Consider the following 26,306-nt stretch of genomic DNA (forward strand, 5'->3'; position numbering starts at 1 on the left):
GGTGAGAGAGAGAGAGAGAAATGGGTCACTGAGAGCAACAGTTTGTGTTGTTAAGAGCTGAGGAATAGGATATTCATGGGGTTGATTTTGAAACAATCTCTACCAAGAACTTCAGCATCCACATTAAAATTAACAGTGTGAACACCCCAGGTAGCACGCCCCTGATATCTGACATTCAAACTCTGTTGTCAGTGAGGTTATAGATCAAATATAATGTTACCAGTTTATTCCCAGCCTGGAGATAATTTGAACAGTGAATTATGTCATCCATGGAGACATCACATCCAAGTGAATTATAATGCATTGTTGCTTGCTAATTCCTGTGGCCCAGATTGTTAACCCTGCTGTAAAATTTCAACGTCTGTATTCCATAAATTACCCAGCATAGTTTATAATTTAATTTCCTTGGATGTTACACATTATTATGATAAATTTCCCTGTGAACTCAGAAAGTTTAAAGAGAACTTGGGAAATGAAACCTGGGTCAGTTTAAAGAGGGTGTGGGAACTAGTGTCCTACCGAGTCAGGAGAGAGCTTGGGAACTGGAACTGTGACAAGCTAGAAAGGGGTACAAGAATCATAGCCTGGTGAATGGGAAAGGAGGACAGGAACCAATGGCCCAGTGAATCAAGGGGGAGAGCTGCAAACATTACCTAGTCAGTCAGGTTTTGAACTATGAGGAGTTCTAAATATTTGGATCATTGAATTATGCAACTTATTAATTCACTTTGTTCCATTGTTTAAAAAAGACTCCTAAAGTAACCCTGGAAATTATAGGCCAGTGAGCCTGACATCAGTAGTAGGTAAATTATTGGAAGGTATTCTAAGAAATCGGATATACAATTATTTGGATAGCCAGAAACTGATTAGGGATAGTCCACATGGCTTTGTGCATGGTAGGCCACTTTTAATCAATCTTCTAGAGATTTTCGAGGAGGTTACCAGGAAAGTTGATGGAGGAAAGGCTGTGGATGTAGTGTACATGAACTTTAGTAATGCCTTTGACAAGGTTCCATATGGGAGGTTAGTCAGGAAGATTCAGATGCTAAGTATTCATGGTGAAGTAGTGATCTGAATTCGACAATGGCTGAACAGGAGAATCCAGCAAGTAGTGGTGGATAATTGGTTATCATATTGGAGGCCTGTGACTAGTGGTGTGCCTTAGGGATCAGTGTTGGATCCAATGTTGTTTGTCATCTATATCAATGACTGGATGATAACGTGGTAAATTGGATCAGCAAGTGTGCAGATGATACTAAGATTGGAGGCCTTGTGGACAGTGAAGAAGGTTTTCAAAGCTTGCAAAGGGATCTGGACCAGCTGGAAAAATGGGCAGAAAACTGGCAGATGACAGTTAAGTGTGAGGTTTTGCATTTTGGAATGACAAACCAAGAAAGGACATGCATAGTAAATAGTAGGGCACTGAGAAGTGAGGTAGAACAGAGGAATCTGGGAATACAGGTACATAATTCCCTGAAAGTGGTGTCACAGGTGGATAGGGTTGTATAGAGAGCTTTTGGCATATTGGCCTTCATAAAACAAAGAATCAAGAACAAGGGTTGGGATGTTAGTTAAAGTTGTACAAGATATTGGTGAGGGCAATTTTAGAGTATTGTGTGCAGTTTTGGTCATTTAACTACAGGAAGGATATCAAAAAGATATAGAGAGTGCAGAGGAGATTTACTGGGATGTTGCCTGGACTTCAGGTGCTGAGCTATAGGGCAAGGTTAAATAGGTTAGGACTTTATTCCCTGGAGCGTAGAAGAATGAGGGGTGATTTGATAGAGGTATCTGAAATGATGACAGGGATAGAGAGAGTAAATGCAGATAGTTTTTTTTTCCCCCATTGTGAGTGGGTGAGATTCAAACAAGAGGACATGGGTTAAGAGTGAAAGGGGAAGTTTAGGGGGAACATGAGGGGAATCATCTTTACTCAGAGTGATGAGAGTGTGGAATGAGCTTCCAACTAAAGTGGTAGATGCAGGCTTGATTTTAACATTTAAGGGAAATTTGGACAGGTATATGGATGGAAGAAGTTTGGAGGGTTATGGACTGAGTGTAGGTCAGTGGGTCTAGGCGAGAAAAAGTGGTTCAGATCAGACTAGAGTGGCCAAAGTGGCCAGTTTCTGTGCTGTAATTGTTCTATGGTTTAAGGTTCAAAGCATTCAGGTAAACATTGGTGTATTGAAGAAATAGCTGACATTAATGCATCATTCATGAAATTTAGTAGATAATATACATTGTAACTCATCAAATTAACTCGAAGAATAACTAGGCAATGCAGAAGTGAAATCTCTCTCAATAATTCACTAGGGTTTGTACCTTTTCTCTGAAGGTGTTGTCCAGTGAAGCTGTAGCAAGGTAGGAGGTGGTTGCCTGCACAAGGTCACTGTTTGTTTCCAGTAGAAGGAGAGCGATCATCTTTAATGTCTCCTCTAAAGGTTGAAAGTTCTGGACCGGTTGCTCTTTCAACGTTTCCAATTTCTTTTCTGGCTTCAAGGTCTGAAGGGTCTGCAGCAGTGAAACTGGGGTGGAGAACAAAGAGGCACTTTTTAATTGCCTGGATTCACTGCAATCCAAATCTTGGAGAAGCAATTATGTGAAACAGAGAGAATTTGCATTTTACCGCACACCTTTCCCAGTCTGAAGGCTGTCTCAACTGTGTTTAACAGCTAATTAAATATTTAGAAATCTCATGACTGTAACATGAGAAATGTGGGAGCCAATTTGCAAAAAATAAGATCTCAAAAATGTCAGACTGAGAGTTGGCCAGTTTCAGTGATGCTCGCTGAACGATAAATATTAAGTCTGTATAAAAGCCTCTCAAATACTAGAAGTTTTGCAGTTCTCAAGGATGCCACATGGGTGGCATTGTTGCTCTGTTCAAATATATGCTCACATTCCAGAGTGAACAACACTATGGATTGTTTCTTCTATTTCTTTTTAGGAATAATGTTTATTTTTACATTTTATAAATGCTGATGGATAATTTTATAAATGCTGATGAATACTGTAAGTAATTCTCTGCCCTTCTTCAAATAGTCTCAACAGGTCCTTTATATCCAGCTGAGGGGACGGACAGAATTGTGATTTAATGTTGAATTCAAATATCTGTCCTTACTCCATTGTGGATCTCATTTAGTACTCAGACTAGAACACAAACCTGCCACTTCCCAATGTGAAAGGATTCATGCTGAGATATATTCACCTGTTCACTAAATCTCAATTAATCTGCTGTTTTCATGAAATGTCAAGCATAGTGTGGGATTAATGAGACAAGTATACGAGAGTATAAGCAACTCATTCCTAGATAACACCAACAACATGAACTAGCTGGTTCAAGTTTATTGTCACCTGTACTAAAAGTGCAGCGATAGAGGTTGTTTTGTGGTCAGGCCAGTAGACATCTCATACTTAGTACAACAGGTAACACATAGTACAGAGTACCAATGCGCAGTGTTACAGAGAGATCAACTGGCCTGGAGCAAAGGCAATATAATTTTACTGTCTGGAGTCTGATAATGGAGGGAAACAAACTCTCCTCAAATCTGGTGCTGAGAGATCTCACACTTGTAAATCTTCTTTCCAATGGGTGGGGGGATGGGGTTTCTAATGTGTTGGGTGCTCATCTAAAGCAGTGGGAGTTATAGATGGAGCTGATGAATTATGTGTGGCCACTGTAATGGTTTCAGTGATATCTTGTTTGTGGCTGTATTATCTCGGTCATCACAGTACAAAGTAATGCATTGGCTGTATAAAGGTGTGTCTTCTGCATATGAAATGCGCTGTACACTTTCCTCCTACTTTTCTCAGAATTGGGATTAATGACACAAGACAATGAGTCTGATGGAGCAAAGGAGACTGGTATTGCTGGAAACCAATGAAAGAAGTGTTTTTGTTAAGAGAATGTTGGGTATCAGAAATCCACCTTGTATATTGTTCCATTTACTCTGCAACCAAGCATTAAAAGGAAAGCCTGCAGACACTGTGATTGTAGTGCAATTCAGATTTCCGCAGCATCCATAGCAAGTAAAAGGTAACCAATGTTTCAGGCCTGAGCCCTTCCTCGAAGAGAGCTACTCCCCCTATTAGTTCTCAATTTTTTTCTCTTCTAACCTCCCACCTATATCCATCGATGACTTTGTATATGTTGGCCTGCACCTGCCCCTTCCTCCGTCCTCTCCTCTCCACCCCCCCACCCTTTTATTCACATCCTTGCCTGCCTTCTGCTCAATTTGATGAATGGCTCAAGCCTGAAACGTTGATTACACTTTACTTCCTACAGATGCTGCATGACCTGATGTTTCTCCAGTACTTTTGTATATTGCAATGTGGATTAACTTTTTTTTTGTTGAAAATTTTATTTAAAAATTTTACAAAGTAAATATATGCAATGTACTCATTAAAACAAAATACCCCCTAGTACCCTCCCCCCCCCGGCAAACCTAATCCACCCCTAACAACCCACCCTCCCTTCGGAGCTTTTTTACTCCCCCAATAAAACCATTATGTCAGGTTTTATCAGGTTGCTGTTTGGTGTGCCATCTTTTTACATCTTTTTCTTAAAAAAGACATTTACTTAACATCCAAACCCATACATTCTAAATACAAACTCCACATTTTATCAAAAAAAGAATAATTATTCCGTAAATTGTAAGTTATCTTTTCCAAGTAAATACACAATTGAGTTTCGTTGTGCCATCTTAATGTACTGAATTCAACATTGTTTTTCCAAGTAACAGCTATATATTTTCTAGCTCCTGCCAACCCTAAATGTATAAATGCAATTTGAGGTTTATCCAGTTGCAAACCTGTCGTCAGTGTACTCATATAACCCAATAAACACACTCATGGGTCAACATACAGATCTATCTTGAATAAATCTCACAAAAACCTAATAATTTTTTCCCAAAAAGGTCTGACTTTTGTACATTCCCATGCTGAATGTAAAAGAGTACCTGTCTGTTCACCACACCGGAAACACAAGTCTGATGAACTAAATCCATATTTTTTCAATTCTTCAGGGGTTAAATACAACTGATGCAAAAAATTGTAATTAACCAAACTATATCGTACATTAATTAACTTCGTAACACTGTCAACGCACATATTAGACCACTCCTCCAAAGATATTGAAATTTATAAGTCCTTTTCCCATTTATCTTTCATTTAATATATCAACCTTTGTCATCTTTTCCTGTAATAACATATGCATTTCCGAAACAAATCCCTTTTTCCCCCTTATCAACAATTAGTTTCTCAAATTTTGTTTGACCAGGTAATACTAACTCTCTAACGAAACTGGATTAACCTCAAGTTATGTCCATTAAAGCACATTCAATAAATCAACACTCTTGAGGGACACCTTCCTGTAAATGGATCGTGTTCTTTAGGTAAAGAGGGTAGCAAGACTCGCTTGATGTTCTCACTGATGATGGTCTGCACATCAATGGAATCTATCCCATTGTATACTGCACCTTATACATTAAAACATTTACATTTAAAACATGCAAACATCCAAGGCATTAGGACAAGAAAGGAAAAGTGAGAGTCCATGAATGATATTGGAAGAACATCCAGAAGCTAATGGTCAAATCAAAGAGCTGATGATTGCTTCAGTTCATAGGGTATAGAAGTCTAAAATCCTGGGTTGGTGAGTCTAACATTAGGGGGGGATAGGTTGAAGGTGAGAGGGAAAAGATTTAAAAGGGACCCGATAGTCACCTTTTTCACACATAGGGCCGTGGATATGTGGAACGAGCTGTCAGAGGAAGACGTGCAGGAAAGTACAATTACAACATTTAAGATATTTAGACATGGATAGGAAACGTTTAGAGAGTTATGAGCCAACGCAGGCAAATGGGATGAGCTTACATAGGGAAGATCCAGATGGGCAGCGTGTTAATGTAGCAGTTAGTGCTACACTATTACAGCACCAACAACCTGGGTTCAAATCCGGAGCTGTCTACAAGGAGTTTGTAAGCTTTTCCCATGTCTGTGTGGGTTTTCTCTGGGTGTTCCGGTTTCCTCAGCCCTTCAAAAACATAAGGTGTTTTTGGTGTATTTGTGCGGCACAGTCGCACAGTCTAAATCTACTTCTTCAGCATGGATGAGTTGGGGTGAAGAGCCTAGTTCCATGGTGCAGAACACATACACATGCAGGGAAATTAAAATCATCCCATACCTTCATTTGCCAGCCGTGTCAAATGATTTCTGAGATCAGATGTGTTTAGACTTGTCAAATAGTTGGAAAACTGCCAGATGGTTATCACTTCATCTGAACTGGGGCCAGGTAACAGTTCAGGTTTATCCAGTATCTGATTCATGAATACTTGAAAGACTGGGTAATAAAAATAAGAAAATCAACAAGAGAACAGTATGAATGGCCTCAATTACAATAATCTTTACTTACATATTAAAATACCTTCCCTATACCATGATAAAGTGGAAGCCAATAATCACTTTGGTTCTTGCCACCTGTCAGATATGGACTTGTTCACTAATCTTTTCTCAAGAGTGCAATTCCACAAACAATGAACCAGCCTATCCCACAGACAGCAACATTTTGGGTTGATATATGCAACTCTTAACAACGGCACAAAAGTCTGAGAACCAGAAATTCTAGTAAAGCACAAAAATGCTGGAGGAACTTAGCAGATCACTCAGCGTCTAACATTTCGGGCCTGACCCCTTTGTCATTTAATTAATTTTTTAAAATTTAGATTGTATTTTTATTTAATTTAATTTAATTTAGACATACAGGATGGTAACAGGCCATTTCATACCACAAGTCCATGCTGCTCAATTTACACCCCAATTTACCTATACCCTCGTTACGAGCCCAAAGGACCCCAAATCTCAGCAGCAACAGATATTCACCATGACAAGTAGTTACTTAAACAAAAGTTGTTTTTAATTATCTTTAAACATGAAAACAGAATCAAATTTTAACTTATCACTATTAACTTAACTAAATTAACTTAACTCTTCTAATTCTAAGCGCACGTGTATCCAATGTGTGTGTAAATTTAAGAAAAGTTTTCTGGTTTACAGTTCAATCTCACTTCTCATTCTTCCAAGTTCTCTGGTTGCAGGCAATTCTTATACTGTGCACAAAATTTAACAAGTATAAAGTTCACCATGCTTTGGGGCTCAAAAGGTAAATGATTACCATTCAAGAAGGTTTGCAAAGAGAGATGTGTTGTTCCAGTATTTCCACAACTGAGGTACCACCATAAGTCACCTCAATATCTTGCTGATGAAACTAGCCCCATCAGGGTTCTCCAGATGATAACCTCTTTCTTTCAGGCTATCACAGAGTTCTTTTCTGTTCCTCTTATTCCAAAAGAAACATCAGACAGATAGCGCTTCCAGCCATCCGCCACTCTGGAGCCTCTGTTTCAGTTCCAACAAGCTTCTTCTGGCTTGTTACAACTTTCTGTGTCCCACACAGTCAAAGACTCCTTTCTGTCTCTGTCTCTCCATCTGAGATTCAAACTACCAGCAGCATGCCCTTCTCTTTCTCACTTGCAAAACCCCTGACCTTATCCAGCAAACAATAGGAGTCAGTCTTCTGGTCCATCTGTTGTTTTAGGTAAACAATAACCTCTCAATGACCTCTGAGTGAGCACTTTGCAGAGAGGTCAAAAGCCTTGCAAAATGGTTCAAAACAGACAACCTGGCTCTGGTTGTTCTTCCAAGACAATAGTTCATTCATTTTATGACATCATTTCAATTAGCACCTACCTGTGAAATGTGCATAGCATTCTCCATAGGTTCTGTAAAGTCACTGAATATGAATTCTTCAGTATTTCAAATAAGATCTGTTTTAAAGTGTGTGTATGTAACCTACTCCAATTTTATCAATTTATCTCCCAAAAACATTCCCATATATTCCATCACAGAGGAAACTGAATCTCCTGGGGAAAATCCATGTAGACACGTGGAGAATGTACAAACTACTTACAGACAGTGCGGGATTCCATCCACGATTCCAATCGCTGGTGCTGTAAAGTCATTGCGCTAACTGCTTTGCCAACCATGCCACCAGACTACTACAATCACAGTGTCTGCAGGCTTTTGTGTTTCACTCCAGACATTCTAACCAGCTCTGTCAGTGAGGTTGCCACTGCTGGATTACCCCACTATCAACAAGAAATTCAGGAAGACCAGTCCGATAAGTGCCAATGGTTACAGTTAATGAATGGGTCGGAACTGACTGTTCTGCTGTGAGTTCCCCATTTCCTTAGGGTCCATCTTTCTACCACCTACAAGGTACAAGTTGGAAAGATGAGGGAATCCTCCTGAGTGCAGTTCCAATTATATGAAATCAGCTCAACACAATTGACATACACCCCTATCCACCAAACTAAGCCTTCCCTTACCCCATGGTCTTTGAAGAAGGGCTCAGGCTGAAATGTCGACCACCTAATGCTTTTCATGGATGCTGTGTGACCTGCTGAGTTCCTCCAGTACTTTAGTGTATTGTTCCCCTTCCTCACACCCTGGTTCACCAGAGTGGAACTTTTACAAGATGCACTGAGGACCCTTTCCACAAAATCTCTGATCTCTTGTTCCTTGAGATGAATCTGCCCACAGACTCTCCCCCAATTCACTCTTTGCCCTGATCTTCCTTTCCTATCCTATTGCTGGGTCTTGGTCCTGGAACTCCTTCCCCAGTAGTGTGGGAGAACCATTGTCTCAGAGGCAATTAGAAATGACAAGGTCATCTGCACCCACATCCTATAAATGAATACATTAAACGTAAATTGATTCACCTGGACTGAAAGTATGCTTGAAAAATCATATAGCTCCATTTCAAAACAAAAGTGGCCTATATGCGAATGAGAATGCTACATCCTGTTTAAGACCCTGCTGAAGTTCATTTCATTCTGATCAACTGAGCATGTTCATACATTGACCTTGGAGTTAAACAAGAAAATCTGGAGATGCTGGTGGTCAAGTGCAATACACAAAAGTGCTGGGAAAACTCAGTTGGTCGCGCAATATACAGACGAAGTAAAAGGTAATCAACGTTTTGGGCTTGGGCACTTCATCAGATATCTTTAACTTGTTGCCTCTCTTTCAAAGGTGAAACAGGAATGGAGATTTCAGGACAGAATTCACTCTGCTGTCACCCTTGCATGATTCACACATGCAGTGATGTCACCAATACCTCTGCCTTAGGGACACAAACTACAGCAATGACATGCAACCTTTGAATTTTGCTTCCACTCTTGGTAAAGCAAGGAGCAAACCCCACGCAAATTGGCAGATGGGCATGAACCAAAGAGTCCTCACTGGGACATCTGTGCTTTGCTATCTGCATGTACCTGACTGAGATTTTAATACCCTGGTTGCACCAGCAGTCAAGGTGTATTGCCCCTGTTCACATCAGTAAAACAGTCCCAGCAAAATGATGAGCCTGTGCTTGAGGCCACTTATGTCAAGGAACCAGTCAGGTGAGCATAGTGGAACCACATGCACCAGAGTCACACATACCCACTTCCAGGGCACCTCATTCTCAGGCTGCTTGGTAAAGGCTCTGACTCACTGCTGAAGCTTCCTGACACCCATAGGTATGGCTAGGATTCACACACGTGCTGATTTAATCCAGCAAATTGGTAGGAGAATGTATGAAGGGGAACACTCCAATGATTCTTTTGAAGATTAATTTCTCCAGTTGAATGAACTTTTGGAATCTCCAGTTGGGGCATTAACACTACCTTGTAGGTCACATTTAACTCATTAAATGGCATCCAACTCCAATTTACTTATCTTCATCCAGTGACCTCCATGGAGATACAATGTCATTGAGGAGATTGCTGTGGAGTCTCTGGGTAGCTACGACCTCATTTGATGCTTAGCCCTCAGGACTGTCACCCCATTGCTCCTGACCACTGTATCCCAAACAGCCCCAACTCCAACCACAGTGCTGCATCATTTCAGGTCTTCCTGAGATCAGGAAGGGAGCTGGTTGAAGTAAAACCTTTCTGTGTTCAAGAGTCACAGCATTTACCCTTCAAGGTGCTGCTTTTGACATGATTGGAGAAGAGTTGTTTAACTTGCAAAGGTTGATGGAAACATGAAACAAAGGTGAAAATAGGGTTGGAGCCCCTCAAGGACCTCTGCAGAAAAAGAAATAGTGTCCTGAAAAGTTAATACTCTTTCAGTCTACACCAATGCTTTCTGACCCACAGCATTTTCCCTTTGACTTCTTCATTCCTGGCTGATCATTTCATTAACAGGTAGGTAATATTCTATATGGAAGAGCTGACATTTCCTGTACCTGTATCGCAACAATTTGGACACGTCTTGTTCACACTCTCGGCGAAGTGGATGCTCATTTGTTCCACCAGTCTGTCCACTGGCACATAAAATGCATTTCCTGTGGTGGAACTCCCTAACCAGCTGGTCTGCAATGCCTGATGTCTCTGTAGGAGGGCAAGAACTGTTGGCAAAGAAGTACATGATACAAGTCAGTGTTACAATGGAAACATTAGTTGAGAGTCAAAGTGAAGAACAGGAAAATGGGAGCAGGAATAGAACATCTGACCTCTCATCTATGCACCTTATTCAGTGTTATCAATGGTTGCGCTACTTCAGGTCTCTATTCCTTTGCGGCCCTCAATTCCCCGATCCTTCAAAACATGATCTAGTTCTTCTTTTACTATACACAACAATATAGCTGCCGCAATCCTTCTAGGTAGAGAAATCCAATGATTCATCACACTCTGCAAGAAGAAATTCCTAAGCACCTCTATATTTAAAGAATGGTCTTTAATCTTGTAACAATCGTTGAAGGTTCTCCCACTAATAGAGACATCTCAGCATCTCCCCTATTATTTCCCTCCCGAGGATCTTGTCCGTTTCAATGAGGTCACTCTTTATTCCCTTAAATGCCTGAGAATGAATATTCAGCAACATAGGAGCCAGTTTCTGTCAGGAGCCTCTGCAGATGCAAGGCCACCAAGGAACTTGCCATGTGTATATACTGATTCTTCTGCTTTCCTTAAATGGCCAGGTTCACAACCGTTTTGCCACACTGGGAAGCTCCCACTCCTTTAACTTTCTCGTGACACTCTGGGGTGCACAAAAGGAAGCAGCTTAAAAACACCTCTTAGTTCTCTTATTTAAGTGGAATTTTGGCACAGAGATGTAGATTTGGAAAAATAATTAGACTGTCCTTCTTTGTGCCAATTTAACAAATATGCTCACAGAATCTTTTTATTTATGTGCTTTTCACTTTAAGGGTTTATTTATTAGACACTTTACCCCTCAGTTAAATGCTGTGAGTGTGTGCTTTAATCCTTAATTAAATGCCTGCAGCTGACGTGGACTTTTTACCCCCTCCATAAATCTTCGTCCGCGAAGCCAAGCCAAAGAAGAAATGTAGATGCGTGCAATTGGCAAACTTTTACCTTAGATGGGTGTCGATGAATGCTTACTGACTTCCATATTTAGGGATATATTAAATAGGATGAGGAATAAACCATGTTTCTTCCACTCACAAATATCATACATCAGTTTATCTAAAGGGATGTAACCCATACCTTCAATTTATTTTAGCCAACAATCCGTCAATCAGAGTCTTTAGTTTGCCAATGGCAGAGCCTCCATCACAAAGATCTCTAAAGGTTTACACTCGTCTGCATAAAGAAATTTCTCCCCAGCTCAATCCCATGTCACCCAACCTTTATTCTGAGACCATAACCCGATAAGGAAAAGTTGACTCTCAGTATCCCGTGCTGTCTATTATTTTAGAGATCAGTACATCTTTTGTGATACCATATCCCCTTCTTCTGAAATCAAGGGTCTGAATTAGTCTGAACTCTGAAAATTGAGTAGTGGATTTTTTTTAGTTGAAACAAAAAAAAAATCCCAGTGTATATATTACAAAACGTTGGGCTAATCTTTGGTGTGACATAATCATATGGGGGTACAACATCGAAAGAGTCCCATCAACCAACCAGGTGCATGCCAACCATTTTGTTGATCTTCACCAATTTCATTTACCTGCATTGCAAATGTATCCTTCCATATCACATCTACTTAAGGAGGTGGATAACTTTCCTTCCCAGTGACCGGAGGATTTTCAAAGCAGAGCCAGGACTCTTTGCTCCTGGCTACTGAAGCCTGTGTGTCCCTTACATTGGCTTGAACTGCAATGCAAGAGGACTTCAGAAAGCTTGCAATGACCCCACTGTGCAAATACTTTCAATGAGGTGTGGGCAAGTAAATAGATAAGATAGAAAAAAGAACTTCTTCCTGAGATGAATGCAGAGGAAGTAAACTGTGAAAAGTAGTTGCATCTTCACAGAGGAGTTCTGGTGATTTCTGCGACTACTGACCTTCTAATGAAGGATCGCTGGTCCCAAATTTCTCTGTGGTGAGCTCAACCATGTTTTCTAGCACATGGGTCTGCTGGGAAATCTTATCCAGGAGATTATCCCGAATAACTGGATATTCTTCACATGACAGAAGTTGCTGTTAAATGAAAAATTATTTTTAAGATTAATTTAGTCATTTAAAATTAATTCCTGATTTTAAAAAAAATTTATATTAATGCTCCTCTAAAAATATGAAGTCCTCTTTAACAGCAGATAACACTTTGTTACTGTGCATATTTGTACTATTAAGATCTATATGTTCTTTCTTTCATGCATAAGTTTGTTTCTCCCTCATTAGGAAGTTTACCAAAGTTTCAGTGAACAACTGGAGTCACATGCCTTACACAGATTACACCTGACTTGCTTAAAATACATTTAAATTAGAGATACAGCAAAGTTTCAGGCCCTCCCAGCCTATAGGCCCACGCCACCCAAATACACCTGTCTGCCAATTAACCTACTAACCCCATACATGTTTGGAATGTGGGAGGAAATGGGAGCGCCCAGAGCAAACTCATACAGACAACAGGATAACGTATAAATTCCTTTGATTTGAACCCAGGTCAACTGGCACTGTAGCAACATTGTGCTAACGATATGACAACGACTTGTTAATATCTGTCCTGTTTTTAGATGCCTAGTTGATATTTCAGGTTCTGTGTCCCTGATGAAGTATGTTTATGAAGCATCTTAGGAATCAGAGAGTGGTGGGGGCATGGTGGTGGAGGAAGGTACAATAGGATCATGGAAGAGATTATTAGATAGGTACATGAAACAGAGTAAAATGAAGGGGTATGCAAGTAGGCCATTACTTAGAGGTGGTTATTAGGTTGACATTGTAGGCCGAAGGGGCTATATTGTGCTGCAAATTTCTATGTTCTATCAAAATATTAGCTGATAAATGTAGGTGGTTGCATTACCTGGAACAGATGTTCAGAGTACTGTAAGTGCTTAATGATCACCAGATCAAGGGGATCAATTCCCGAAGTCAGTGGTAAAGGACTTCCAGCAACACTGGTGCCAACTCCCGTGTCTTCTGTCAATGCCTCACTGAGATGACCTTTGACTTCCGGATGCCTTGAACTAATTTCATTGAAAACAAAGAAAATCTGTCACAATTTTAAAAATGATTCTTCATATAAATATCACAATGAACTAAAAAGAAAAATATATCAACCAACCATTGTAAACAAAAGAAGACGAAGCTTTACAGCATCTCTACCTTGTTCCCCTATTGAATGAGGTCAAGTCTTATTGAACTCTGTCTTCCCATCTCATCTTCATATCTCTGGAGGAACTCAGCAAGCTCCACAGTATCCAGAGGAGGTTAAGTTGGATAACCGACATTTTGGACCTGAGAGCTTTTTCAAGGTATATGACTTCTGTGTTTTCATTACAGTCACAGCATCTGCAGACTTACGCATTTCACTCCATTATAGTCAAAGGACTGTGCTTATCAGAGGCATTAATCAGTGTTCCTAACTTGGCCTCGAGAGGGAGCCCTCATCTCATATGAACTGTTTCAGATCGGCGATGAACATTCCCTCACTGGTATCACTGCCAACTGATGGTTATAAGGACTTGACTTTAAGAGGGGGAGATATTAGAGTCATCATCCCATCAAAAATTTGTTAAGTATTGTTCAGCTGCAATATTGCAAGCCAGGAAGGTATCAATTTTAACAATGCCACTGCTCATTTACATTGCACTCTTCTGCTAAGGGACCTGTCAGGGTTCTATTTCAGAATGTGAATGCCTTATATGGTCTATTCTTTTCTTGGGTAACGAGTTGTAATCTTTTGGAAAGCAGCACCACTGGAAATTATTGCACATGCTCTAGCACCAGAGAGGAGCAAACCTCACAGGCAGTTAAATGGTAATGTTGCAAAGGATATTAAAGTAAATTATTGTTACCTCTTCTCAGCCCTGAGGTGTGTGACAAACGGATGTGTGACTAGAAATTAAGGAATGCACTAAAATAAGTGTGATTATATTGAAACAGACCTTTAGACCAGGGTAAACAACGTCTCTGAACTTTACACATGTCTTAACCATAACTTTTGATTCAAAAGTTATATCACATCTTCTGCACCATGTCCTGTCATGGTTTTGCTCCATTTTCCTACCCAGAAGAATTTTCTAAAAACAAAATCATGCCAAGTTGCCATGCTCAAAACATATTGAAGTTTAAAAAGTCATTTGACAGACGAGCATCTGTGGAACTCCAATTGGCCAAGAATCAAGGTTTCATCTGTTCTACTTAAGTGGAGATTTAAGAGTTCCTTCAGTATCCTTGCCAACGTTCAAGCAAACAAAATTAAAATAAATTTGTGGAGTCAATCAGGCACTTCAATTGCTCCTGTGGGCTCCCTCTTTTGTATGTTAACTGCACTTCAAAATTAATTAATAAAATACTTTGGACATCATGAATAACACTTCCTAAATGGAACATTTTTCTTCTTTAGGTTATTTCCAGCCTTCAAGTCACCTTCATTTATCATTTAGTTCAGGCAAGTGCTAATTAGTTGAATGATTCAGGCTAAAAATTTAATCAAGTCTTTGGAGAGCAACTAATTTATCATCCTGCTCACAGATAAGAAGTTAAATTTTATAATTAGATTTGAGGCTGCTTTCTGCGATGGGTTAAACAAAAAAGGAAGTTGCATGAGGTGAAACTGAACTTAGGAAATAGGGAAACTGCATTGGGCTATGAGGAATAAAAAGGTGGGGGGAGGGGAGGGGAGGAGAGAAGGAGGAGGCAGGGGAGGAGCACAAACCGAGAATACCCTCAAATTGGAGGAAGAACATCTAATATTCTGTCTTGCCACTCTCCAACCAGACGACATTGACATCGACTTCTCCAGTTTCTGTTAGGCCACTCCCCATCTCTCTCTCAATTCCTATCCTTCTGTCTCCTTTCCTCCAGCTCTCCACTCCCTTGCATTCCCGTCCTGCTCCTATCAGAGAGGTACCTACTCCCCTTATCACCTCTTCTGTCCTCCCTCCTGTATCCTCCTATGATCTCTTACCTGTTAGACTGTGCTCCCTCCTCTCCTCTCCACACCACCCCCCCACCACTCCTCACAACTCTCATTCAGACCCCTGCCTGTTCTTGCTTCTACCTGACCAAGGACTCAGACCCAAAAGGTTAGTCACCCTTTACTTCCAGTGGATGCTGCGTGACCTGCTGAGTTTCTCCAGCATGTTTGTGTTTTCCTTGAAGCACTGCAATGTCTCCACTTATCAAGGGAAGGAGTGGCCCATCCTCACTCAAATGTAGAGAAGGAACATTCAGGACAGCACTGAGCATCTTGAGCACTCAAAAGCCAGAGCAGAGAAAGACTCTTGGTCCACTAACAGCAAATACAATTTTTTATTTGCTCTTTTATATTTATTCTCCCTTTTTCTATCTTGGCATATTGTAGTAACTTCATTACTCTATTGTAGTTGGTGTATCTGACTGACTTGTGTGACTCCCAATGAACCTTTAAATATTTTGTACAACTGTGAAGTAGGAACATCTGTACATTAAACATGACAACAACCTCTCATCTCATCCTAAAGCTTTGAACATAGAACGGAGACATTCTTCATTCAGTGTTTTACTGAACCACCCTGCTCTGAGCAGACTCATCAGCTTTCCTTCTCTTCCTTCAGTGAAAATTAAATTCATAGCTCAAGAGTGTAGGAGCCTCAGGAAAAGCCACCTGCAGGTCTTCCCTTTCCAAGTCCAGAAAGCTCAGGTGCTCAGTCAGAGCCCTCAATAGAAGGGGACTCTTTTCCTGCCCAGTCTCTACCACCCCATCACCAATCTGCCTACCACCATACCAGATTGCTGATTGATTTCAAATGTGATTTTGTCTTCCTTAGGCCTGGCCTGTACCATCCTAGCCCCCAAATGTCTGATTTTATTCGACAAGCACCATAGAACTATTAAACCCCGTAACTCAGTTCAAGTCCCGTCAGCATCCTTTTAAGAATTCACCCCACTCCACGCCTACAACCTTTATATGGAAATTGGCCCACAGCCTGCTCATTAGATCCAGCCACTTAAACTGGCTTTGCTTTGCACGTGCCACTGTGCTTTCCAATCCAGAAATTAAATGCCCCAAACCCCACTCAACACCCCTCCCCTATAATTTGTAAATATAAAGTAAATTAAAGATAGTGATTGTAATTAATACAAAAAGAGAAACTCAGCGGGTCCCGATTCCTCTGTCTCATTTCATTCACAGAGCTACCTCTTCCCCTGAAAAATTATCAGATTTCCCTCCTGCCATCCTATCATGTCCACCCATGGCCCCTTGTCTGTTGGCTTGTACTCCTCCCCGTGCCCCTTCTTCCTTCCACGCCCTGTTTTTATTCAAGTACCTGCCTGCTTTTTGCTCATACCTTAACGAAAGCCTTGGGCCTAAAATGTACTTTGAAGAAGGGCTCAGGACAAAGGACTCAAGCCCAAAATGTTGACCATATATCATTACCTCAGGTCTCATGAGGATGGCCTTGGGTAGTAAACCCCTCAAAGAATCCATAATACTCTCAGGGTGGCACTGAAGGACCTGATCAAAAGTTCCCAATTTTCCCATATCCTCCGTCCAGAAGGTCTTGCTGCAAATTTGTGGTGAGGACATCTACTGCCTCCAGGACACCTTTTTGGTGAACTGCAGCACTGATTTTGGGCTCAGGAATAGGGGGTGATCTTCCTCTAGGTGTGGGGTATCCTGAAGTGAAGCTGGCGAACTCCCACTGGGGTCTTGAATGTCACATCAAAGTGACTATTACCCGCTGAGTTTCTCAAGTACTTTTGTGCATTAACACAAATTAAAGGGGCATCATCTTTCTACTGGTTGACAGGAGATGAAACAAAAGAACCAACAATCCTGAGTTCCATTCTCACGAACTTACAGAGTGTTCTCCTGAGGTTCAGAGCCACCATCGTTGTCAGGATCATCACCGCCACCATCCTCCTCCAGGTCTGACGTGTTCAGGAAATCAAAGCTTTCGAGAGCACTTTCGACCATGAGACTTAGGCTGGATACCCTGCTTCTGTTGGCACTTGGTTTGCACTGCAAGCAGAATAACACATCAGAAAAGACCAGGGTACAAAACTCAGAAAGAGAACAAGTAATAACCATACTGCTTTTTTTTTAAAAAAGAAGGGGTAAAAAAGATGAACAAATTTTGCCCACTCCCAATGCTCCTTTATAATATTTTGTACAACTGTGAGCATTTGTCTGTATGTATCATTTTTTTCCTCTCACATGGCAATTTACTTTGCACTTCATGCCTATTCGTGTACTTCACCTGTGTAGCTGCTGCAAACAAGAAGAATTTCAGTGAATGTGTACATTGTACTCTGTGTATGACAAGAAACTCTCACCTCATCAACTGTGCTATTAAAACTGCTATCTAATTTGATGTCATCAATAAACTTGGATATAAAGCTCTCTATTACTTGAGCAACGCCATTTGTAAATATTATGAAAAGTTACGGTCCAACTGTAGATTGCTAGGCAACAAAACTTGCACCCATGTCTCTCCCCTTCTGTTCTACTTCTTGAACGACTCCCATGTGGTCCTCTGGCCGTTATAGTCAACCTCTAGAGACTTAATCAGGTTCAATAATTTTCAATAGGTATGGCTTATTTGTGACAAAATCCTGCTGACATCCTCTGACCAGTTTTTCATTATACATGTGTCCAGTTATCTTCCTCCCAGCAACAGATCATGGTGACTTCGTCACAATAGATTACTGAATTACAAAGCTGGTTTTCTCATTTTATCCAACCCACCCTTTCTGAGAGATGAAGTGACTCTGCTATTGAATCAAAGTGCACAATTCTTGAGTGAAGATAACTTTGGAATATTTAAACTTCTAGTTAATGAACATGCAGAATAAATGCACCTTTCTGTTCAAATAAATAAAGTGAAATAGCAGAAAATGGACCAGTCTAAATATCTGTTTCACACCATTGCAAGTTTTCTGGTCACCTCCAATGGAAAACTCTGTCCTGAATGCTGGTACCAAGTAGGGTGTTTAGATATCTGCACCCTTGAAATCAGATTGCCCTCCTCATTAGGCTGGATTAGTACCTTTGCTGGTACTGTATAAGGTTCCACACTGAGAGTCTTGAACTCAATGGGACTTTAGTTCGTCTCTTAATCTTTAAAAGCTAAGAACTAATTCCAAGTTCAGTCCCCACATTGTTAAACCAGAGCTGGTTGAAAATACTGACCTTCAGCAGGTCCTCAAGTCGCATAAGTTCTTGATCCAAATCCTGAAGTTCTTTATATTGATCTTTGTGTGGTTCCAATGACAGAAGAAGGCCTTGCAGAGCTTCTTCCAGGCTCATGGCTGAGGTGGACCGTGTCCCTGCATAACCACTGGAAATAAAGTACTCAAAGTCCTGTCCATCAGGAGCTAGCCCTATTTCTGTTGAAGTCAACCTCTTCACCAGTTGCTTGGTCAGATTACCTTCATAGGGATCCAGTTCAACTGGTTTTAGGTCAGTCATCTCATCCGAATCTTGAAGGATTGTCACTGTGACATTAGATTCCAAAAATACGTCACCTGTGTGGTCTGGCAGTGATTGGTGCTGTTTCATTTGCAGAGCTGACATGTCTCCATTGTCTGTGGTCTCTTCCATTGTGTCTGATTCAATTAAAGTTGGGTCACCAGTTCTCTCTAATGTGTCCAGAGATGATGAGACACTATCCATTTGAGGTAATGAAGATTCAAGGTCTTCATCTTGAATATCAGGTGGAGTCAAAGTGATTTCAGGGTTAGAATAGACTCGACTTGTGGGCATCAAATTGGGTGGAATATTGCAGATATCATTTTCAAGACAACATGGGCTAAGTGAGATAGATTTTTCACCAGTCAATTTCTCATCAAAGATGCCATCCTCAGGTTGTGCAGACTAGAACAAAAACAGATAGATCTTAGATATCGATTGACTGAAACAGTTTATAGCAAGTACACCTCCGTGAATAAGATGCCAGCTTTGGCAATCTATGGACCATAAAATATCACGATGGCAGGCTATCAAAACCTGTTTCAGCAAGTTCTCATCCAAAGGATTGTTGGAGGTACCATTGGAAAGGTTCACTACACAAACTGCCGTCATTAACAATGGAAGTTTGGCCTATTTTATCTTAAAATTAGTTTGAATTATTATTTTGTACATTTATTTGAATTTAGAGATACAGCATGGTAATAGGTCTTTTTGGCCCACAAACCCACACAACAAAATATACCCATGTGGCCAATTATCCTACAAATCTGCATGTCTTCGAAATGTGGGACGAAACCCACGCAGACATTGGGAAAACGTACAAGCTCCTCATAGACGGTGCTGGATTTGAACCTGGGTTATTGCGTTCTGCGCTACACTAATTGGGCTGCCCCAATTGTCAGAGTTTTTAAACAAAATGATGTTTGTATATTGAACTTGACCTGAGCATCTTCAAATTTTCTTGCTTAACTCTTTACACTGATAGTGCCTGCTACACTCTATTACCTTTCTCGAGGTCAGAATTATCAATGGTGCTTCACAACCAAAAAGAATGAAACAAATATTATAAAGACTGAGGTCCATTTTGACAGTTAACATGGAGCTGCTTTCACACATTCATTCTTTATTCCCAGTTTAGAACTGATAAGAAAAGAGATGCAATTAAGGGTAGATGTTGTAACAATGCTCTGATGATTGTGGCAACTTATTGAGATGTAAATACATCCAAATGTCTCGAGTGATGTGGCTAGCCATCAATGCCATCTTCATTCTGCTTTTTGCAGCAAGGTGAAGAGAATAACGTTGTTAAATTTTATTCAGCTGCAAAAATTACAAGCAAAACAGTGAGCTAAACTTAACATTTAATTCTCTTAATGTATCTGTCATTAATTGAAAGGATAATTTAACGTTTCAGTTGCTGAAACTAATTAGGCGGTGATTTTGATCAAGGTGAATTATTAACATTTGAGGTCAAATCATTCAGCTTTGTTGAGAAATATAAGCAGCTGCAAGAAACAAGATCTACTTCTGGAGATGAGCAAGTGACTGGACTCACTTATTAGAAGTTTCCTGAGCTAATTCAGAAGCCAAATGAGTGTACGACAGCTGCAGATGGATTGGTATCTGATCATTCAAAGCTGGTCCAGGTTAGGCAATGTACATGCACCATTAATAAGTGTGGGATAAACAATGGAAGTTGGTCCAGGGATTTCTTGCCACAACCATCAGAAAAAATAAAGGTTCCCTTTCTTAACAGCAGTGAAGATAGAAATATATGCATTCCCTCATTATTTATGATCTTATTTTGCACCATAAATAATACATTTTATTTCCCACTTCTCAAACCAAAACATGATAGAGCACACACCTCTCCCTGAAAGTGTCATCTACTATAACTCAGTCCAAAGAGCACCCTGTCAGGTGTGATATATTTGATAAGAGCATGAGAGATAGTGGCAGAATTAGGCCCCTTGGCCCATCAATTCTGCTCTGTGACTCGAATCATGGCTGATGTATTCTTTCTTTCAACCCCATTCTCGTGCCTTCTTTTATCTCCTTACTGATCATGAACCTAGCAACCTCTGCTTTAAATCAACCCAATTATGTCCTCCACAGCTGTCTGTGGCAATGAATTCCACAGATTCACCCCACTCTGGCCAAAGAAATTCCTCCTCATCTCTGTTCTAAAGGGATGTCCTTTTATTCTAACACTGTGCCCTTTGGTCCTTGACTCTCCCATTACTGGAAACAATACATTTACAGTATATCTAATATAGAGTAAAGATTTACAATATATAAAAAATATACAGTAAATATATTTCTTACAGAACCACCTCATACCAGCCAGTCCAAATTTGAAGTGGTAAAAGTTCACAAAGGCAGCATGAACAAGACTGGGCAAATAGCTGGAGTTTACAGATAAAGTTTCCAGTCTTTGTTACTGTCAGTGTCCAGCCATTCGTGGTGGCTTTTGATTAATAGGTTATCATGAAAAAAGATTTCCAACTAAAATTGGAAAGCAAATTAAATTTCCCTTGGCATTGTATCTGGTCAATGCCCTGTTATGGAAATAATTAAAGGTTGGGGACCTATAATTCCATCTCACCCCCTCCCATCAGTGGTTCAGCATTTCTGTGGATCTTGCCTGAGAGCTGGACAGCTTGCCCCTGAAGCAAGAGTGCAAATAAGGAAGGCCGTACCTTCCATCTATTGCAGGCCCCTCCCCCCCCTTCCCACCCACAACCCAGAGTCTCCTGACTCCATCCTAAATTCAGTTACCATCCTGCAAATCTGGACCCAAGTCCTTGATGCTAACATCAGACCTTTGCCAATAAATTTTGAAAAGAAGGAAATTTTGCATCGTATTGAGCGGGAGAACAAACCAGCACAAAATATGGGAAGAAAATCAAACCCCCTCAGAAGTAACAGCCAGGAAGAACCAGACATTAAACATTTAGAAATTAAGAAAAATCAAGATCTTATATCTGGATTTTAAATAAAGGATGCACAAAAGAGCTGGAGAAATTCAGCAGGTCCTGCAGTGTCCAGAGGAGGCAAAGATACATGACCAAAACACAAAAATGCTGGATGAACTCAGCCGGTCTCACAGCATCCGTAGGAGGTAAAGACATATAACTAACTTTTCAGGCCACGTCATATATTTTTGCCTCCTCTGGACGCTGCGGGACCGGCTGAGTTTCTCCAGCATTTTTGTGTATTTACTACAATCACATCATCTGGAGACCTTTGTGTTTCACTTTAAAAAATGGATTCAGGTAGATCATCATCACCAATTTTCACCAATGATGCAAGCTCCATGGTTCAATTTGACTCTCAGCTTCAAATGTTTGCTTCTTCATTCCAACACAGGGAAGGGGAATGGCACACACAAGAGGTCCTACAGAGTCAGCAGCTGGTCAAAGAAGAGAAACGCACACACAATGACGAGGGGGTTGCCAAAATCCCAGTCAAAGAAAGAGATCACTCCAACAAAGGTGACTCACGTAGAGTTCTGGCCTTTCACTAGGCCACAGCCTAAGTGACGGCAGGTCACTAAAGGAGCGACTCCGTTGCAGCTTGTCAAAGAAGGTGTCCCGCAGAGCATCTATAAATGAGAGCCGCAGTCTGTTTGCTGACGGCTTCAGGCATTTCTTGGACGTCAGAATTCAAAGAGTTAGTTCAAAGAGTTTGAAACACTTAATGGAAAAATCTGAACACTTAAATTACTCTTTTACGAGGGACATCAGTGTGGGAATTATGTAAGAGCCTCAGAAATTGGTTCCTCATGTCTGCTCCACTAGTCAAATCGCTGACCTTTTATCTCAGCATCATTTTCCTGCACTAACCCCATATCTCTTTGTTTGCTTAATAGGGCTGAGATTGAAAGACTGTGTGTGTGTCTTATCTTCCCTATACTTCGAAATGCAATTAAGTAAGATTTATTGACACACAGTCTGCGCTTCCAATGCGATTACATTTTAGAAGAGCACCATTAGTTGATCGAACTGAGGAATGTCAGAAGTTGTACAAGGTGATAAATATAGTTATTTTCTTTGTTTTACAGAAAGAGACTATCCAGGGCTCCGCACCGAGATTGAGGGTGAGGAGGGTGAACCCAGGGTTTGACATTGTGCTGCGGGTGAGGAATGTGTGTTCACAGGAGTCTGCATGGAGGGTGAAGATGGCTGTACCCAGTGGTCTGCACCGAGATTGAGGGTGAGGAGGGGTGAACCCAGGGTTTGACATTGTGCTGCGGGTGAGGAATGTGTGTTCACAGGAGTCTGCATGGAGGGTGAAGATGGCTGTACCCAGTGGTCTGCACAGAGATTGAGGGTGAGGAGGGGTGAACCCAGGGTTTGACATTGTGCTGCGGGTGAGGAATGTGTGTTCACTGGAGTCTGCATGGAGTGTGAAGATGGCTGCACCCAGTGGTCTGCACCGAGATTGAGGGTGAGGAGGGGTGAACCCAGGGTTTGACATTGTGCTGCGGGTGAGGAATGTGTGTTCACAGGAGTCTGCATGGAGGGTGAAGATGGCTGTACCCAGTGGTCTGCACCGAGATTGAGGGTGAGGAGGGGTGAACCCAGGGTTTGACATTGTGCTGCGGGTGAGGAATGTGTGTTCACAGGAGTCTGCATGGAGGGTGAAGATGGCTGTACCCAGTGGTCTGCACCGAGATTGAGGGTGAGGAGGGGTGAACCCAGGGTTTGACATTGTGCTGCGGGTGAGGAATGTGTGTTCACAGGAGTCTGCATGGAGGGTGAAGATGGCTGTACCCAGTGGTCTGCACCGAGATTGAGGGTGAGGAGGGGTGAACCCAGGGTTTGACATTGTGCTGCGGGTGAGGAATGTGTGTTCACAGGAGTCTGCATGGAGGGTGAAGATGGCTGTACCCAGTGGTCTGCACCGAGATTGAGAGTGAGGAGGGGTGAACCCAGGGTTTGGCATTGTGCTGCGGGTGAGGAATGTGTGTTCACAGGAGTCTGCATGGAGGGTGAAGATGGCTGTATCCAGTGGTCTGCACCGAGATTGAGGGTGAGGAGGGGTGAACCCAGGGTTTGACATTGTGCTGCGGGTGAGGAATGTGTGTTCACAGGAGTCTGCATGGAGGGTGAAGATGGCTGTACCCAGTGGTATGCACCGAGATTGAGGGTGAGGAGGGGTGAACCCAGGGTTTGACATTGTGCTGCGGGTGAGGAATGTGTGTTCACAGGAGTCTGCATGGAGGGTGAAGATGGCTGTACCCAGTGGTCTGCACCGAGATTGAGGGTGAGGAGGGGTGAACCCAGGGTTTGACATTGTGCTGCGGGTGAGGAATGTGTGTTCACAGGAGTCTGCATGGAGGGTGAAGATGGCTGTACCCAGTGGTCTGCACCGAGATTGAGGGTGAGGAGGGGTGAACCCAGGGTTTGACATTGTGCTGCGGGTGAGGAATGTGTGTTCACAGGAGTCTGCATGGAGGGTGAAGATGGCTGTACCCAGTGGTCTGCACCGAGATTGAGGGTGAGGAGGGGTGAACCCAGGGTTTGACATTGTGCTGCGGGTGAGGAATGTGTGTTCACAGGAGTCTGCATGGAGGGTGAAGATGGCTGTACCCAGTGGTCTGCACCGAGATTGAGAGTGAGGAGGGGTGAACCCAGGGTTTGGCATTGTGCTGCGGGTGAGGAATGTGTGTTCACAGGAGTCTGCATGGAGGGTGAAGATGGCTGTATCCAGTGGTCTGCACCGAGATTGAGGGTGAGGAGGGGTGAACCCAGGGTTTGACATTGTGCTGCGGGTGAGGAATGTGTGTTCACAGGAGTCTGCATGGAGGGTGAAGATGGCTGTACCCAGTGGTATGCACCGAGATTGAGGGTGAGGAGGGGTGAACCCAGGGTTTGACATTGTGCTGCGGGTGAGGAATGTGTGTTCACAGGAGTCTGCATGGAGGGTGAAGATGGCTGTACCCAGTGGTCTGCACCGAGATTGAGGGTGAGGAGGGCTGAACCCAGGGTTTGACATGTGCTGCGGGTGAGGAATGTGTGTTCACAGGAGTCTGCATGGAGGGTGAAGATGGCTGTATCCAGTGGTCTGCACCGAGATTGAGGGTGAGGAGTGGTGAACCCAGGGTTTGACATTGTGCTGCGGGTGAGGAATGTGTGTTCACAGGAGTCTGCATGGAGGGTGAAGATGGCTGTACCCAGTGGTCTGCACCGAGATTGAGGGTGAGGAGGGGTGAACCCAGGGTTTGACATTGTGCTGCAGGTGAGGAATGTGTGTCACAGGAGTCTGCATGGAGGGTGAAGATGGCTGTACCCAGTGGTCTGCACCGAGATTGAGGGTGAGGAGGGGTGAACCCAGGGTTTGACATTGTGCTGCGGGTGAGGAATGTGTGTTCACAGGAGTCTGCATGGAGGGTGAAGATGGCTGCATCCAGTGGTCTGCACCGAGATTGAGGGTGAGGAGGGGTGAACCCAGGGTTTGACATTGTGCTGCGGGTGAGGAATATGTGTTCACAGGAGTCTGCATGGAGGTTGAAGTTGGCTGTACCCAATGGTCTGCACCGAGATTGAGGGTGAGGAGGGGTGAACCCAGGGTTTGACATTGTGCTGCGGGTGAGGAATGTGTGTTCACAGGAGTCTGCATGGAGGGTGAAGATGGCTGTACCCAGTGGTCTGCACCGAGATTGAGGGTGAGGAGGGGTGAACCCAGGGTTTGACATTGTGCTGCGGGTGAGGAATGTGTGTTTACAGGAGTCTGCATGGAGGGTGAAGATGGCTGTACCCAGTGGTCTGCACCGAGATTGAGGGTGAGGAGGGGTGAACCCAGGGTTTGACATTATGCTGCGGGTGAGGAATGTGTGTTCATAGGAGTCTGCATGGAGGGTGAAGATGGCTCTACCCAGTGGTCTGCACCGAGATTGAGGGTGAGGAGGGGTGAACCCAGGGTTTGACATTGTGCTGCGGGTGAGGAATGTGTGTTCACAGGAGTCTGCATGGAGGGTGAAGATGGCTGTACCCAGTGGTCTGCACCGAGATTGAGGGTGAGGAGGGGTGAACCCAGGGTTTGACATTGTGCTGCGGGTGAGGAATGTGTGTTCACAGGAGTCTGCATGGAGGGTGAAGATGGCTGTACCCAGTGGTCTGCACCGAGATTGAGGGTGAGGAGGGGTGAACCCAGGGTTTGACATTGTGCTGCGGGTGAGGAATGTGTGTTCACAGGAGTCTGCATGGAGGGTGAAGATGGCTGTACCCAGTGGTCTGCACCGAGATTGAGAGTGAGGAGGGGTGAACCCAGGGTTTGGCATTGTGCTGCGGGTGAGGAATGTGTGTTCACAGGAGTCTGCATGGAGGGTGAAGATGGCTGTATCCAGTGGTCTGCACCGAGATTGAGGGTGAGGAGGGGTGAACCCAGGGTTTGACAT

The 26,306-nt window shown here is 42.5% G+C and overlaps 1 protein-coding gene across 3 annotated transcripts in view; it reads right to left on the reverse strand.

Annotated features, from left to right (window-relative positions):
• Window positions 1-26,306, reverse strand: part of ripor2 (RHO family interacting cell polarization regulator 2) — a 111,944-nt gene that overhangs the window by 11,963 nt on the left and 73,675 nt on the right. For 2 of the 3 annotated variants that reach the window (XM_069913439.1, XM_069913438.1), the window contains 8 exons: window positions 22,408-22,554; window positions 18,626-19,309; window positions 17,295-17,455; window positions 13,310-13,472; window positions 12,351-12,486; window positions 10,289-10,450; window positions 6,185-6,340; window positions 2,323-2,525 (listed from right to left, as the gene is read on the reverse strand). In XM_069913439.1, coding sequence (XP_069769540.1) covers window positions 2,323-2,525; window positions 6,185-6,340; window positions 10,289-10,450; window positions 12,351-12,486; window positions 13,310-13,472; window positions 17,295-17,455; window positions 18,626-19,309; window positions 22,408-22,554 — 1,812 coding nt within the window. The remainder of the gene's footprint in view (window positions 1-2,322; window positions 2,526-6,184; window positions 6,341-10,288; window positions 10,451-12,350; window positions 12,487-13,309; window positions 13,473-17,294; window positions 17,456-18,625; window positions 19,310-22,407; window positions 22,555-26,306) is intronic. The other variant, XM_069913440.1, reaches the window with a different exon arrangement.

The sequence above is a fragment of the Narcine bancroftii genome, chromosome 1 (assembly GCF_036971445.1).
Source record: "Narcine bancroftii isolate sNarBan1 chromosome 1, sNarBan1.hap1, whole genome shotgun sequence".
In the NCBI taxonomy this organism is placed as follows: Eukaryota; Metazoa; Chordata; class Chondrichthyes; order Torpediniformes; family Narcinidae; genus Narcine; species Narcine bancroftii.